The 17896-nt window shown below is 38.7% G+C and overlaps 1 protein-coding gene across 5 annotated transcripts; it reads right to left on the bottom strand.

The window, feature by feature from the left end:
- Positions 1-240: 240 nt before the first annotated feature.
- LOC121329140 (NAD kinase-like) lies at positions 241-15820 on the bottom strand. 5 transcript variants are annotated; one of them, XM_041274523.1, is made up of 13 exons: positions 15681-15820; positions 14349-14555; positions 12458-12541; positions 6748-6877; positions 6238-6346; positions 5821-5906; positions 5043-5145; positions 4751-4902; positions 4116-4215; positions 3787-3944; positions 2916-2998; positions 2131-2306; positions 241-523 (listed from the first exon to the last, which is right to left on the bottom strand). In XM_041274523.1, the coding sequence occupies exons 2-12, from the start codon at positions 14528-14530 to the stop codon at positions 2159-2161; spliced, it is 1335 nt and encodes a 444-aa protein (XP_041130457.1). In that variant the 5' UTR covers positions 14531-14555; positions 15681-15820; the 3' UTR covers positions 241-523; positions 2131-2158. The 5 variants fall into 5 exon arrangements, with proteins under 5 accessions (XP_041130457.1, XP_041130455.1, XP_041130456.1 ...); XM_041274521.1 differs by having other exon boundaries at positions 241-2306; XM_041274522.1 differs by lacking the exon at positions 15681-15820 and adding an exon at positions 14968-15086 and having other exon boundaries at positions 241-2306.
- Positions 15821-17896: the final 2076 nt, after the last annotated feature.

Consider the following 17896-nt stretch of genomic DNA (forward strand, 5'->3'; position numbering starts at 1 on the left):
CACACTGAACAGCTCACGTGACACTACCAGCAGTGGCAGCGCACAGAGCACATACAAACACAGTGTATGAATTTTTGTAGGATCTAAAATATCTGAACTAATGTTCTCTGTTCAATAATAAACTAGCGTTGCTGAAGAGCTTGATAATGGCAGATAAATGGTTAGGGTGGATTTGTAACGGGCAGATAAGCGACGGATTACTGTACTTCAATGCACAAAATGCAAAGGAATCTTTACATATATATATATATATATATATATATATATAAAAAAGGAATTTAAGATAAATACATATTTGATAGAGGGAAACAATAAATAACACTCCATTTGTTCAGTAAGGATTTGGATTACAAGAATCAAGATGCAATGACTTTCACTTAAGCACCTCACTGAAAGAAAACTGAGGAAGGGCAATATAGGTATCTGTGGTTGCCAGGTCTTAATTAAAGTTTATCGTACACTGCTTCTTATTTTACAGGCAGTCCAAGAAGCTACTTTAACCTGCTTCTGTGTCCATCTTAAGCTGAAAAAAAAAATAAAAAATTAGTGGCCAGCTATTCTTCAACTTAAGCACTACCTACCATTAAATCATTCGACATGAACACACAGTACAATGAAATAATTCAAGTTTTTTTTTCTTCTCTAGTCAATAAAGTACAATGTAAATGTTAACCAGACTATGAAGTTTAGAACAAAGTGTCATGATATAGCGAAAGCATCTCATTTTAACACCACACACCAACATATTTCTGAAGAAAAGTCTGCACGCTACACTGATCACCATGGGATTTACAATCTGGGATGCAATGGTCCTATTTGATAGACATGAACAAGAGTGGGTCAGACACTGTACACATCTTGGAAATGGGATTGCAACAACAGTGAGCAAAAAAATAGGAGACGGATTTCAGGCATTGCCAAGCAAAGATAGAGCAGAGAAACTCCCTTCTCGATCCGTTTAATATGACTAAGAATATGGCCCTGCTCATATTCTGATTTGCACGAATACCTGATCATATAACCAGCTGGTAAGAAGCAAGAAAACCTGAACGTGCCTGCAACAAAACTAAGAGACACTTATTTTGTCTTGCAGCGAAAACGAACGCTAGAAATCATAAAGCACTTAAAATCATAAGGTATAAATAGCTACATAGCATCAACATGTATAGCTGTGTAACATCTCTGTAAACTGCAATCATAAAAAGCGACACACTAAACACACGGGTAAACACAAGGTTACATGTTAATTAATAAATAGAACCCCTCCCTCTCTCTCTCTTTCACGCTAGTGTAATCGGAAAATCTTTGCTCGTCAAATTCGGAATTCAGTCATACACCTTACACCTCCGAGTAAGATATGCAAATCATTCAATTAATGGTCCCAAAACAATCTGGCAATAATGTTTCTGCCTACCATCCTTTATTAAAGAAAAAAAAAGAAGTACTTCAATTGAATTAAAAGCCTATTTAAACTGCTTGAGCAACTGAAAGATCCAGATGAAACACTGTTTTCGTTCAGTTCACTTGATCAGATTGGCGGTTTGAGGGCCGGGTTTATTAACTACAATGTTCAAATTACTCCCCCCCCCCACCCCACCCCAGTTAGCATCTAACGAAGTGAGGAAATGTATTAAAAGTCTTTTAGCGGATGAGAGAATGGAAGACATGGCAGAATTGTAAGATGAACTGTAACTTTGGCATTCATATATTTTCAATATTCATGTACATTTTTATATTTGTTTCCTTATAACCTACCACATTATCGTACAATTATAAAATAACCTTTAAACATGATTTTGCGACGTGCATTAAAAAACACCCTTCACACCACAGTGATAAACTGTGGATAATACAGTACGGTTCCACCAGGAAATATACTGGTTAATAGATGTCTAAGGCACTAACTCTTATTGCAGGGAATGAGTTTTCAATTAAAACTTGCAGTATCCTTTCTTTCAGGCATGAAATTTAACAAATTTGAAAAATGGGCTATTCAGTTACATTTAAAAAGGAAAATGCTTTGGAGAACAAAATATTCTATGAACAGAGAAGTTTAAACTTGTGTTGGATGACAAGTGGTGTTCTAAGGAACACAGTTTAAATTTCAGGTCCTGCACAAAGACACCCTGCCTGTTTAACGATGCCGAGCTCGTCGTTTTCAGTACTCCTCATCCTCCACCACGAAGGGGTTCTGTTTCTTCCTCACGTTCCAGTGCAAACACTCAGCCAGGCTCTCAAACCAGTCATTCACAGGGTCTCGGAAACAGACTGAAGGAACCGGGTAACAGGAGGTAGTGATGGTTATACTGGTCAAGGAAAGAAACAGAGAAGGATCAAGCAAAAAAAAAAAAAAAAAAAAAAAAAAGGAAAAAAAAACCTGGCTTACAAAAATGATACACAGCCACAGTACAATATACAGCTATGGGCAAAAGTTTAGCATCACCTACAATTTTAGGAGAGACATAATTAATATATATATATATATATATATATATATATATATATATATATATATATATATAATCATGTCACATTTTTCAATGTGTTTTTATCTGTTACCGGTGTTAATAATGCCTGTAATTTCACCCCTGCCTGAGTCATCGCTTTTGCCTTAACAACTTTATACCCTCTGGGTGCTGACTCGGCAGAATCGGGCAATTCGATATGTTGAGAGTAACATTATTCTGCCAGTTTCACTCGACTATGAATCAAAATCTGTTAATCCTATAGGGTGATGCAAAATGCCATAGCCTTTCTTTTTATTGTACTAAAACTAGAGAAAGCCTCCATTAATGGGGCCGAAACATGACTGAAGATAATTATGATTCTCTCAGTCTAAAAATGTCATTATTACCCGACACCAGCAGTATACACAGTACCAGGTGCAGCTCAAACACCAAGGTAATCTCACACACCTGTCTCCATGGCAGATCTCTTGACGTTTCCTTCCATCAAAGGAAACCCAGGCAGTGTTTCGAGCATCAGGGCACAGCATGATCTGAAGACACAAACACGCACAGTCACAAAACACAAGCACACAATCCAGCAGGACTCTTGTATTCCACATTGGCCTTTAAAAGAAACTTACGTTGAAAGAGGAAATGGTGGCCATATCAGTCCAGAGATGACAGACAAATAGGAGATTTTATTGGACTAATAAACAATAACGAATCAGGTCTTAATCTTATTGATTAATTATTGTTTAGTTAGTTCAATAAAAAGGTGTCTCCATCACTTCAATCCAAGTCATTATTTTATTACTATAACATAGTAACATAACACTATAACTCTGCAAATGTGTGCGATATTCTTTGAGCTCTGGATGTGGAAGAAGCAACCTCCTTTGTTTGTGTCTGTGTTACCTCTGTGGTGCAGGGGCCATGTGTATTGCTCAGATACGCGCCCCCCCCCCCCCCCCCCCCTTTTTTTCAGGCTTCTCTCGGCTCCTATCGGTCTCACTCAGCCATTGAAAGGTTCTCTCAGCTTTTTCTGGAGAAGGAGCCTTTGCTTGACGTCTTTTTGATGATGTCGGACCTGGTCCGACACAGGACCGCAAAGGGTTAACCCATTAAGTGCCACTGTCCTCATTTGAGGACAGGCTACTTTAAATCTTACGGCGCATTTTTAACTGGCACCCACCCCGTTATTTGAATTTTCTATGCTTACTTGCTAACTGTAGCGTTACCTCAACTTGCTCCAATTTTGTTAACTGCTAAAGTTCAGTCTAAATGTAAGCGTTAACTGCTAACAGCAGTTGTTAACCCAGAAAAATGGGATCAGGTGTACCTTGAGCTCCACCCCTGCAGGAACAACGATAGGTCGGAACGACAGGGAGTGTGGGCAGACTGGGGTGATCAGGATGGCAGGAACGTTGGGGTGAATCATGGAAGCCCCTGCCGCCACGGCATAGGCAGTGCTTCCGGTCGGAGTGGAGACGATGACTCCTACAGGAAAAGAGAAAGCAAGATTCAGGATCAACGAGCTGGTAGTTCATGGCTGTTTTTTTTTTTTTTTTTTTTTTTATTCGAATTAAGTGACACTAAATGTACCATTTACCATTAAAATGCCAAAACACACATGGACTTCAGGAAGGACAATTAGTGCAGTAAACTCACCATCTCCCTGCACTGTGGTAATGAGATGCCCATCAAGAAACAGATCTACATTGGAAAGATACGACGAGGGACCCCGGTCCACGACAACTTCATTCAGAACCTATGCAGTGCGAGACAGGAATACTGAGTTACTACACATAGGATGAGACCACCTAAGGCACTGTTTATTACAAAGAAGACCCACGTATATGTATTAGGAGAATAGCATCACACACTCAAGAAACACAGCAAACAGATGCGCTTGAGCAGCACACGTGTGTGTGCAAAAACCTGCAAGTCTCTGGTAACTTCCAAGAGGTTCCATGACACCACGAACATTCTGAAACATCAGCATTACACAGTGATGCACCAAGCCTCTTATTCTTCACTCACAATAACAGTGCAATGCCCTTCCACACAAATAATCAGGCTGGCTTTTTTTTTTTTTTTTTCTTCAAATGGCTCCTTATCTACCCACAAACTAGCCTTTGAACTCCAACCGATTACAATAGTATGCATATCCCAACCAGCAATGGTTAATGAAGGGTTAATCATCTGTCTTAAATAGGGGGCAGTTCTTAAACAGTGCTTTGCATTTCTCAATTGAACCAATGAAATCCCTCGCGATACATGTTGCGTCACTTGTCATGACATACCTGGTACTGCACAGTGCGTCGGCTTATCTCGCTCTCCCCATTTTTTATGATCAGTCTTTTTTCCTTCCCTCTCTCTTGAACCGATGTCTTTTCTCTAGGTTCTTTCACAACCTTCACTTTTAGTCTGCTTCGAAGAATAATCGCAGCGCTGCCTAAATAAATATTTAAAAGAATGAAAAAAAACAAAATCTATGCCAGCTGATGAAGATTAATAGAAGGTACTTAACCATGCAATAAACCAGACACAGTAGTGGCCCATCATATCAATGGGAAGATCGTGCACAGTTCTTACCTTCAATGACCTGTGTAACCTGAGACTGATAAGTGTCGAAACTGAAGGGTGTGAGAAACCCGAGAGAGCCCAGATGGAAGGCCATGACTGGAGGAACACTTTCCTAGAAATCAAAATGAACACCTCTAGTCCCAGAAAAGTTTCAGTTTGTATATGATGTTCATACCACGTCGTTATCTGATGGGTTACACCTTAGGAATAAATATCATAGGATCGGTGTAGTCTACTTAACATTGGCTCTACATACCACCCCCCACCCCCCCCCCCCCCCCTCCTCCCCTCCCCCCTCCCTTTTCTTTCATTCTTCAGCATTTGGAATTTATTGTCGACACTCACGTTAACGGATCAGGCACTGGCCGAAATGTTTGTCAATTTAACTCACAAGCTTGACCCCGCAAGCTGATAAATGTTTTTTCGGCCAGTGTTACATTAATGTCTTTACTGTACCCTCAAAGCTTAATGCTCCTTATACAAACCAAGTGTACAGAATTGGCTTTGTAATGCTACATCTGTTGAACAAACGCCTTCTTATTTCTCGGTTTTCCACAGCTGCAAGTTTAACCAATAGTGTGGACGATGCAAATCAAGCTACATCAATCAGCCCACTGTTTTCAGTTCAAGCAGCCGAATATGACGAATATGTGGTTAGAAAAGGAACTCTAACATAATGATTTGTGAACTCTGGGAACAATATGATATTTACAGACATGGGAAGAGCCTGTTCCTCTTATATTTACAGCATGCAGGAATTCATTTAGGCAAAACTGGGATACCTTACCTGGAACAATGAAGACGCATACAGTAAAGTCCCGTCCCCTCCCAGACAAATAATGAAATCTACTCGGTCGGAAATGTCGTCGTAATCTGAAACAGTACAGGCCTGCTTACACACACAGTTAGGGAAATAATCTCAGACACGGCATCTACATGATTTAATACTAACAAAGGTCAACAGCAGTTGTTTATGATCAGTTTCAAAGTGCACATGTCACGTGTCTCAAACGCTTCATCACCAAGATAACGTATTATGTTTGTTTTTTGTAAAAATCACTAAAGGTTATTAATTACTGCAAACATAAATTCGGATCATTCCAAAAACGCAGGTTTACAGCAGATCGGAATGCTATCCTTCTATTAGCCAAGCAGACTGCAACCCCTCCCAGCCCTTTCACAAAGACTTGTAAAGCCTCCATACCTTCCCTGAAGGTGCAGAACTTCTTTATCACCGCACCAAAGCTTTCATCGTTTTCAATTTCCGGATCCTCCAGTACCTTCCTTTCCACGTAGACGATCATGTTCTTTGACTTACGAAAAAAAGAACACAGGAATCAATACAATTCCAAAAGGGTTTTGTTTTAGATTATTTTCATACTGCTAGGCTGCATGTAAAGCCATTTTAAAATAAATATGAGACCTAAACCTGATACAGAAGATTCTTGTATTATTAATTTACTTGGCAGATGTCTTTATCCAGGTGTTACAGGGCAGTACAGGGTTACAATGACAAATGAATATTTAATTACAGTATAGTTTACAGTAAGCGCAAATAATACAACTAAACTACAATAAGAATCAGGATGCAACCAGTTAGGATTATAACAAGTTATAGCTACGATAACATATCAGCAATAAAATAGCATAAGGACTGGACTATACCTACTTTTACAATGAAGCTTAACAAGTAATCTTAAGAAAACGTTCCTACCTCTGTAAGGAATATACATAGCTCCTTAAAAGGCTGCAGTAAACTGGCATCTCTGATCTTTTTAATTACAAGGACACTTTTAGGAGGCTTGTTCCATGTTAGCTGCTGGCTAGCTGGGTCCTGAATGTGCCTGAAAGTTAAATAAAATTACAAAGTTTTTTTTTTTTTTTTTTAAATACATGTAGTACATTTTTGTACTAAATGCACATAAATATATAACAAAAATACAATGAAATACTTACAATTCAAACCACATCGTGCCTAGTATTTTAAAATTTCTATCGACATTTCCATTTCTTGGTAAAGTTTCTCTAATTCATTCCTAAACTGGCTGTGGCCGACGCTTCATATACACAGCTGTTTACAAAATGTATTTAACACCCAAATCCAGCTTCCTCAATACAGAGGAATGTCCCGAGGCTACTTGCACATTGACAGAGAGTAAATGAATGCAGAAAGGGTCCGTCCCTCAAAAATAGTTTCTCTATATTTCACTTTGTGAGCTTGAGAATATAATTTATTAATCCCAAAAGTATCCCAATTTGATTCACAAAGTGACATGATTGTTAACTGCAGCTGAAAAAGCCTTCAGGCCTGTAAGCAAACAGTCAACAATATCACGGTGCTGTGAAGTGAAGGAAATATAGCAAAATGAATCTTATTACTATATATCTTTAACAGAACGACACATTAATTTCAGTCACTCAAACGACTGCTGGACACAAAAATAACCCAAGACTGCATTTGGCAAATCCAGCGAACACAGAACTCCTGTTCTGGCATCCTTGCACTGACTGCCTGTCAAGTCTAGGATTGATTTTAACGTTCTGCTGATCACCTATCCTAAATGGATTGGCTCCATGCTATACAAAGGATTTAGTACACAACGGTATTCCTTCAGGGAATTTGCGGTCAATGGTCTTAATTATTCCAAAAACAAGGATACATTTGATGGGTGATGGAGCATTCCGCAGTTAAGATTGTGGGATGCTTTCTTCCTGGGGTCATCAAAGCACATCTTAAAAAACATACTTTTACACATCAGCATTTACTAAATGTTTTTATCTCTACATTTTAATGTCTGCGACGTGCTTTTTATTGAACTGTACAGTGCTTTGTGACGTTTGTATATGAAAGGGTGCTATATAAAACAAAAGATTATTATTATTATTATTAAGAAAAGACATAAATCACTAAGATCTGACAAGACTATGACGGACTCCCACGTAATTAATTTTATCGCATATGATTATTGCACAGTGTTTTTGAGAAGGCACACTGCTTACAGTATCTACATTACAGGGAAGGTTGCAATCTGTGGTTAAAGTAAGCATTTCACACTAAATGAAGTGGTCCTGTGAAACGCCAAGCATTTGCTTTACACTGCTGTAAGCAGATGTAGCAGATTTCCACAGCTCTGTTTTAACAGCTGCAGTGTTCAATGCAACACTGGTACTGGATTGCATGGAAGCAGCTGCTGATTTTCCAGTTAACTGTCAAATTAACCCAAGCACAGATCTACACCTTCTTAAATTTAAAGTTTAGCTCCACTTCAAATCTTGGGAACTAATATAACTGTGAATAAAGAAATACAATACAGCAACTGAGTCACCTCAAGATAAAAATAACACTGGTAAATAAAAAGGTAGAATTATTTCCTGATCTGGCTTGGTGACTCACATTTATCAGCACCTGCCTTTGTGAGACTCGAAATAGTATTATACCAAGCCTAGCGCATTACTGTCAGATTCAAACTATAGCGCCTGTACAATTGAGATCTGTTCTCTAAATCACTGCAGGAAGAGCGATAAAAAAAACATAACAAGTGGTCTGGCTTTTCTGTTCTGTAGCACATCACGGATCATTATTGCTGTGTTACCTGTTTGACAACGTGGGTAATAATCCTTACTCTACGCACTAGAGCGCGCATTTTGAAAAGAGCTTTGAAAACAGATTTTAAAGTTGCAAGTACAAAAAGTTGTCAGGATGTTAATGAAATAAAAAAAGAGTTATAGCAATACGTTGAGGGGTGCAACACTATATTTTTAGGAACCCCGCTGCTTACTCTAAGATCACTGTTTCTATAAATACAATTTATCGTATTAAAAGGTATCCTTACCATTTCCACACTGTATTTTTGCTGCTCACTGGAGCTACATTTACACGTCGGAGGATCTTCATTGTCTTCATGCGACGTGCTTCTTTAAGCAGGAATCGCACTGAATATGCGATAAAATTATATGCAAACTTATGGAAACTATAATAAGAGCCAAAATGGAAAATTACCTATATGGTAACAGAGTACTGGGAGACAGTCAACATGGTTTTAGGAAAGGGAGATCGTGCCTAACTAACTTGCTTGATTTTTTTGAGGATGCAACATCGATAATGGATAATTGCAAAGCATATGATATGGTTTATTTAGATTTCCAGAAAGCTTTTGACAAAGTCCCGCACAAAAGATTAATTCTCAAACTGAACGCAGTTGGGATTCAAGGAAACACATGTACATGGATTAGGGAGTGGTTAACATGTAGAAAACAGAAAGTACTGATTAGAGGAAAAACCTCAGAATGGAGTGTGGTAACCAGCGGTGTACCACAGGGATCAGTATTAGGTCCTCTGCTATTCCTAATCTACATTAATGATTTAGATTCTGGTATAGTAAGCAAACTTGTTAAATTTGCAGACGACACAAAAGTAGGAGGAGTGGCAAACACTGTTGCAGCAGCAAAGGTCATTCAAAATGATCTAGACAAGATTCAGAACTGGGCAGATACATGGCAAATGACATTTAATAGAGAAAAGTGTAAGGTACTGCACGCAGGAAATAAAAATGTACATTATAAATATCATATGGGAGATATTGAAATTGGAGAAGGAATCTATGAAAAAGACCTAGGAGTTTTTGTTGACTCAGAAATGTCTTCATCTAGGCAATGTGGGGAAGCTATAAAAAAGGCTAACAAGATACTCGGATACATTGTGAAAAGTGTTGAATTTAAATCAAGGGAAGTAATGTTAAAACTGTACAATGCACTTGTAAGACCTCATCTTGAATATTGTGTGCAGTTCTGGTCACCTCGCTATAAAAAAGATATTGCTGCTCTAGAAAGAGTGCAAAGAAGAGCGACCAGAATTATTCCGGGCTTAAAAGGCATGTCATATGCAGACAGGCTAAAAGAATTGAATCTGTTCAGTCTTGAACAAAGAAGACTACGTGGCGACCTAATTCAAGCATTCAAAATTCTAAAAGGTATTGACAGTGTGGACGCAAGGGACTTTTTCAGCCTGAAAAAAGAAACAAGGACCAGGGGTCACAAATGGAGTTTAGAAAAAGGGGCATTCAGAACAGAAAATAGGAGACACTTTTTTACACAGAGAATTGTGAGGGTCTGGAATCAACTCCCCAGTAATGTTGTTGAAGCTGACACCCTGGGATCCTTCAAGAAGCTGCTTGATGAGATTTTGGGATCAATAAGCTACTAACAACCAAACGAGCAAGATGGGCCGAATGGCCTCCTCTCGTTTGTAAACTTTCTTATGTTCTTATGTTCTTATGTTCTTATGAGTCTCCAGTGACCTGCCTCATTAAGTTTTGCCGTTCACAACCTGACCTGCCTGATAAAGCTCTCTCGCGAGTATTAGTGATCCTTCAAGTTTACATAAATACACACCTAACTTTCAATAGGCTTTTATCCATATTAGCAAATAAATAAATAAATAAATAAAAAGCAAACTTTGAATGTGAAAACTAATTATTTCAAATCTGTCCTGCCCACCTGTATAAAGCAGATCGTCAAAATCAAACTGGAAACTGTGTTTGTACAGCAGCACTAACTGGAACCGACTTCCTTGCAGTAAAACTTCATGCAAAAAACACCCATTCTGTACAATGATAAGAGCGCCCTGGCTTATTGTAAACTCTCCTATCCCTCTGTCTGACAACAAGCTGCAATAGCTCTCTCTAATCAACTCTACGATACATATTAAGTCATGCCTCCACCAACCACACATCATCAAGGCTCTGCCCACAACGGCTAGGCTGCCTTTCTCCACTCACTGGAGCAGTGCGCATGTGACGGGTAAGATCACACAAGAGGAAACATAAAAAATACTAATGGATTTTCCCAGCCTTTTAAGCACATAGCGAATACAGACAAAGCGGTTTCAAATAACCCTAATCTGGGTGCAACAACGTTTTGGAAAGTTTTTAATGAATAAACGCATCGTGGTGCACAAGGTTTATTTATAAATCTGGTAGAAGAAACGTCTTTTCTGGAAAACATGCAACTTCTGGTGACATGATTTAAAAAGGAAGGTTTAGTTTCATAATATTTGAAATGTTCCAGGTTTGTTGTCATGTTGAAAAAGTATGTTTAACAAAGTCTTAGTTATTGGTGCAGCATTAGCTCTTTCTTTCCTTCTTTCTTTTTGAGTTTGCTAGTTTAGACACCACTACGGATTACCTAGGCAAGGCTGTTGCAACAGCTTTGTGTCTAGAAAAGCATTCTTTTTTTTTTTTTTTTTTGCTAAAAAAAGTCAATGTGTCATTTGAATGTTTTGCTCACCTAACAAGTTCCCCAGGATAAACAACCTTGTTGTTCTCAAAAAAAAAAAAAAAAAAAAACCCACAGAAAGCTTGTTTACTGTAGCTAGCAACAGCTTAGCCTTCAAAACCTTTAAAACTGATCATTTAAAAAAAAAAAAAAAAAAAAAAAAAAAAAAAAAAAAAAAAACCTGACGTTTCAAAATGAACAACTTGGCTTCTCCGAGATTTGTTTTTTTAATTCACAGTTCATCCTGCAGTGAATTAACCCTTAGTGGTCCATTTATTCAGCGCCTCTCAGGTGTGCCATGGTACAATTTACTTTCACACACGCTGTTTAAAAGTTTTTGTTTTCACAGTAAAACAGGATTAAAGGGCACTGCATCTCCAGCCAAGCCCCTCCCCTTGTTCGCTGTATTTAACACACACCTCTTCATAATAGTGCACACCTATAAATCCTCTCCTGATCACTCGTTTTATCACCAAGCTCCTCAATAGTGCGATCCAAGTCTTTATTTTATTACTATAACATTTCAAAAAGCTCTGCCAATGTCTGCGTTATTCTTTGAGCGCTGGATGCGGAAGCAGCTACCTTGTTTGTTTATGTCTGTGTTATCTCACAGGGACTGTGTGTATTACTCAGATCCACACCCTTGTTTCTTTTGGCTTCTCTCGGCTCCTGTCGCTCTCACTCGGCCATTGAAAGGTTTTCTCTGCTTTTTCCGGAAAGGGAAAATTGTAATGCCGGACCTGGTCCGACACAGGACCGCAAAGGGTTAAACCTGCTGTGCATCTCGACCCAAAATAATTCAAAACGAGAAAAAGCTGGAATCACAGCTCTAGATCCTCTGCAGTGCACTTGGATTGCACAGGCAAATGAGAGCATGTGTTTAAACCACATTGAAGCAATTAGTTATCACTGAATTTATTTCAGCATTCTCTTCAATACCAACTGACCTTGTAAAGAATACAGCATTGCACTAGAAGAGACGCTGAAAAGAAGTGCTCATTTTCAAGGAAACTGACCTGCTTATATGTACGACTGGCCAATAACATACTACATTTACTAAAGTCCAGCTTTAATAATGACACAACACCAAATTTAAAGCCCTTAAAATGCCGATGGTGTTCCAAGGGGTGTTTTGGAGGAGATGTGCTTACATTATGGCCTTTGGGTTCTGTAGCATGCAGGCTTTTGGTCCAAACTTGGTCACAGGGCTTGGTCCATGTAATGATCGCATCTTCCTAAGGAAAACACAAGAACATGAAATCACTGGTGTGCAAACATACTGTTATATACCGTTTTAAGCTAAGTCACTCATTTGTTTTACAATCACATGGGTAAAAACACAAGTTCAAACTATGTCAACTTTTTTTTTTTTTTTTTTTTTTTAATCAAACTGGCAGTTATGCAATAAGATGTTAATGATTAGAATTAACCGCACTGCAGCCACACAGAAAATGTGCATACAGAAGCAAGGATCTGTCCATTCAGACAAATTTAACAAATGACAAACCCTACAGCACACTATTAAAAGAAGAACTACATATTTTATTACATTCATTATTTTGCAGGCATGTCATTTCAAAACCTCCACACAAAAGGGTCTTCTTTCAAAGTGAAGAATTTGCTTACAAGACCCCAGGGAGGTTTCTGCAATCTGCAGTTCAATTTTTGGCAGTCACTGTCTTAATAGTTTTCATATTAAATGCTTTTAAAGTAACTGATTAAACTGTAAAAACATACTTGCATTCAAATATACAAGAGAAGCAACAAGAGAAGCAACGTTTGAACAAGACAAACAAATTTAAAAAAACTCCAACTGTAATTCACATTTATCGATTATTCTCATCATAAATTGCTCATAACAAGATGCTGTTAACACTGTCAAATAATTCATAATAAGTGCAGCACATGCTATAAACAAGATCTTGTGTGCGCACACAAGGACAGAAATGGTGAAGCACACACTTAAATCCTTATGCCACCATTTCATCAACACACTCCTTACCAGACGAAACACTTTGATCTTCCTTGGTGCAAACAACACGGCACGCTAAACTAAAAGCGTGTTCAATACTGAGCTCAAACAGTTCCACAGGATAGATGATAATGAGGATGTTTAAATGAGTGGCAAGGATTCCGATTCGTACACACACCCTGAGGGAGAGGTGGGATTGCCAGTTCCTTACAACTAAGGTGCACAGCACATACATAATTTAGCCCAATGACTCTTTAAATCAATCAATAAAATGAATGAACTGGCTGAAGGAATTCTGGTTCCCATGGGCACACATGCATGGAGACGCCCCTAGGGTTACTTTCCTTAGGGGAAGCTAATTTTAGAGTCACATGACCAGCAGATGCAAATCTTATTAGCCGTCTACCACTAATAGTTCACCATCTGTTTTGGACTTGTTACCATGCAAACAATTGCAGCAAAGATACACGATAATAGGGCTCCCGGGAAAACTGGACTAGAACACAAAAACATCTAGATGTGAACTGATGACGCTATAGGATTGTTAAATCAGCACCATTTATGATCCTTATTGCAGGGGAAAAAAAAGACAAATATAATCACATGATCTGTACTTACAGTGCACACATTGCAGCAGAACTGCAGTTTTGTGAATTGATCCCCGTCTGTTAGCTCTCATGATTCCAGTACAGAATTAGCGTCTGCTGCTACCCTGCCTTTACTTCGTGGTGTGCACTGAAGCGCTCTGCTCTGCTGTGTCAGTTTTTAATTTTTTTTTTTTTTTTTTTTTTTAAAAAAGGCTCAGTCCAAATTTCACAGGGTTACGCAAGGTTCAGATATTAGCAAACATTCCCACATTGTGTATTGCACAAGCCTGATGTGTTGTTTCATTTCCTTAAAGCAGGACTTAGAAACCACATTCGCTTATTGGGTGTCAGAAGACATCCAATGTTTGGAAATGGAATAAGCAGAACCACTACCTTACACATTCCCATCAAGCTGGGAATCTTTAGATTTTTAGATCTTTCCCACAGCAGTATTCGAATCCCTCCCAAATTGAAATGTCTTGCCTGAAATCCTCAGAGTTGCCCAGCGCCGGAGAAGCAGACAGGCTTCGTGATTTGGTTCTTCCCCGCATGGGATTTCCTCGGCCCCGCAGGTCTTCACCATCACAGGCAACACAGCAGGAATATGCAGAGTCCAAAAGCTCCTGCTGCCTTCTGGGTCGGACTGCTGCTTTCGATGACTCCATTTTCTACGCAGCTCTCTCTCACAAACTAAAAAAAAAAAAACATATATATATATATATATATATATATATATATATATATATATTATATATATATATATATATATATATATATATAAATTAATATAGGTCTTTCTTTGTATTAATGCTTGCAGTATTGAGATGTATCTGTGCTGGCTCTGCGGGCACAAAGTGAACAAACTAAACTTCTTCACTTTTTTGTTTGTAGCTGGTTTTTTTTTTTTTTTTTTTTTTTTTTTTTTTTTTTTTTTTTTTGTAAAGCCAGGACTGTATTATTTTTTTACATACACATATCTGGAAGGTTTTAAAAAAAAAAAAAAAAAAAAAAACATTCAAGTTATAGATGATCCGCTTACCCCTGTTCATACACACTGGATGGATCTCAAACAGCAAAAACACAAAATAGCTTACACCCTCACCTGCTAATCCCTAACCTCACTGCTTCAACTTTCATGCATGACTAAAGTAACCCGCAGATCCATTGTCCATCTGTTTTTCCAGCATCAAATCACAACTAATGTATTGCAACCATGCTAGCAACACAAACAGAATAATTTGCAGAGCTATGGTGAGTTTGTCACACTTCTTGCTGTAACGATGACTGTGCACTTCTCCGTGTTGACAGAAAACACACTTCTATGGTGTGTGTGTGTGTATATATATATATATATATATATATATATATATATATATATATATATATATATATATATATATATAGAGAGAGAGAGAGAGAGAGAGAGAGAGAGAGAGAGAGAGAGAGAGATCACTTTATAGAGATGAACACCTTTACCTAGTAATAACATATATAAAAAAAACCACAATACAGTAGTACGATTTGGTAATAATATTACAGGTATTATTACAGTACATTTAGGACTTCGTTTGACACTACTGCCACCGCATACAAATATTTCCCCATTCCTGGCGTGCACCTTTGCCCCGAAGGCAAGTCGTCAGTACCACCCCTTTTTTTCGTAACTTCCCTTATATTTTCCGCCGGCAAAACATTTGTAATCATTCTAAACTTCCCGACAATTCATTGCTGCAGTTGTATTGTTTTTAACCCTTTGTGGTGTTAGCACTGAACCGCACAAGCACGGGTTGCGCCGGACCGGCTGTGCTCCATTACCGAGTGAGCAGAACGCCGCCACTTCTTTCCAGACAGCTCCTCGAATCAGAATCGCTCCATGCCGTCCCAATCCAACGACTCCACTTTGTATTTCAATTCAGACTCGGAACAAGGCGCGTTCCACTCAGACTTAATCCTCACAACGCATGCGCCGGAGATGTGCGTAATCGCCAAACTCGTCCGCCAGACGTCGCGGATTACATAATCATGTTTACGTAAATATCGGCTGGTACGCCAACAGCGTTGCTTACTGGCATGTAACTTGCAAACTGCGAGGCAGTACAGAGGATACCGATATATAAAGCGTGCACTCACATGTCCGGCTCAAGACTGGAGCGCCTTCTAGCGGATTTTCTGAGCAGAGTTTTCTCAAAGCAACCAACGCTAGCTCACTGAAATATAATGGAAGTCAACGAGTCAACGCTGGTCTGCATGTGCTAAAGTTTATTTTTTTTTAAATATTCACTGTTAATGTTGTAATGAATTCCCATAAATTACTTTAAACAGGTCTAATTGATATATGGTTGCAGTGTTGCCCAGTGGTTAAAGTCCAGAGCCGGTTCAAATCTCAGCCACTGACTGCGTGACCCTGAGCAAGTCACTTCAATACCTTGTGCTCCATCCTGCGGATGAGATGTTAAATCAATGTCCTATTGTAAGTGACTCTGCATATGCAGTACCTATAAGCCGTTTCCAGTTGCCGTTGCCTGCCATTTAAAACTCCAACACCGCTGTACATTTCAGTCAGAAGTGATGTGTCCTGCAGCTTGGAAACACCTGACTCGCTTTCTGTTCAAAGGTGTTTGTGGTTCACGCACACAGAGAATCGGGCTCGATTGGATTGTCAGTGTGGACCGAAGACGGGGCCACAGTATGGAGAACAACACTTCGTTTCAATAATGAACAGCATTTCTGAAAGGTTCAGACATTTTAACGCACACAAGATGGCGCTAGAACACCTTTAAACAAAGGCAGCATCCGTCACCCCCTGGGGCTGATTGATAATGTTTTGCAATCGGGCTGGTGAGCATGTTGGCGTTTGCTAAGGGGTATTTCCATTTGATCTGGATCGTGAAAACACGAATACACCATTTGAATGACTCCTATTTACCATGTAAACTGTGCACGAACAAGTGACTAAGCAGCAAAAGAGTTTACAACAGGCACAGCAGGTCTTTGCCATATTATTAATAAGGGATAGGAAAACTTAATGCTGCATTCTAATCTACACTCATGTTCTTATATATATATATATATATAGATATATATATAGGCATATATATATATATATATAAGTTGCTGTAGACTAATCTCTAGCTGCAATATAAGTTATAACCATGCAACTCACAGTGAGGGTGTAGCAGTCTATCAACAGCGTTGTATATTAAACATGCGCATCTTAACATAAAAAACAAGACTCAAAAGGTTTTATAAAAATATTGCCCATTGTTTAGCATTCCTTTCAAGATTACCCACGACCCGTTCTTGTGGGTTAATTTGTGCAGGTATTATACCTAACCTCCTATTTTAATGCTGTACAATATGTTTGGCTGCTAAACTTATTTTGAAGACCCAGTGTTTAGATGCAAAATCAAGGGCAGCAGTACGATACAGGATGGTTGTAAGCCCTCGTTGCATGTTATCACCATGCTGTTGTTGCCACAGTAGACATGTGTCCAAGGATTTGAATGATAGTATGATTACTATCTCTGGCTGAGGAAATGTGGGGAAGGTTGTATCGATTAAAAAATAAATAAATAAAAACAAAAAAACCACAAAAATCTCGTTTCCTAGGAAATCATTTACATTAACTTACACGGCACTGAATTTGCATGCATGATGAGACTATCAAAGTTCATTCAAACCATGCTGAGGACCTAACATTCTACCCATTTAAATAGTAGCATTCTACAGAACCAGCCCTGATCTTACTTTCAGTGTTGCAGTATTTCTCTTTTTCCTATTGATTTTTGGTTTTGCTAAATGAACAGATGGGGATGTTAGTCCACACTAATTACCATAACCTTCCTGAATTACTGAACAATTGATACATTCACCCAGTGCTTCAGCTGTTTGATCCATTCCTCATTTGAATGAGTTTACCAAGACACATCTGAGCTTGTTACCTGTACACTGGAACTCATCAAGCTCATAGCAAAACATGGAATGGGTGAAACTGCTATGCAACAGGAGATTTCTATCCATCCCTGCAGTGG

The sequence above is a fragment of the Polyodon spathula genome, chromosome 16, assembly GCF_017654505.1.
Source record: "Polyodon spathula isolate WHYD16114869_AA chromosome 16, ASM1765450v1, whole genome shotgun sequence".
In the NCBI taxonomy this organism is placed as follows: Eukaryota; Metazoa; Chordata; class Actinopteri; order Acipenseriformes; family Polyodontidae; genus Polyodon; species Polyodon spathula.

Coding starts and splice junctions, on each gene's coding strand:
- LOC121329140 (XM_041274523.1), bottom strand. CDS start 14,530: ATGGAGTCATCGAAAGCAGCAGTCCGACCCAGAAGGCAGCAGGAGCTT. Junction 12,542..14,348: donor GGCAACTCTGAGGATTTCAG/GCAAGACATTTC, acceptor TGTTTTCCTTAG/GAAGATGCGATCATTACATG. Junction 5,146..5,820: donor ATGCGTCTTCATTGTTCCAG/GTAAGGTATCCC, acceptor TTTGATTTCTAG/GAAAGTGTTCCTCCAGTCAT.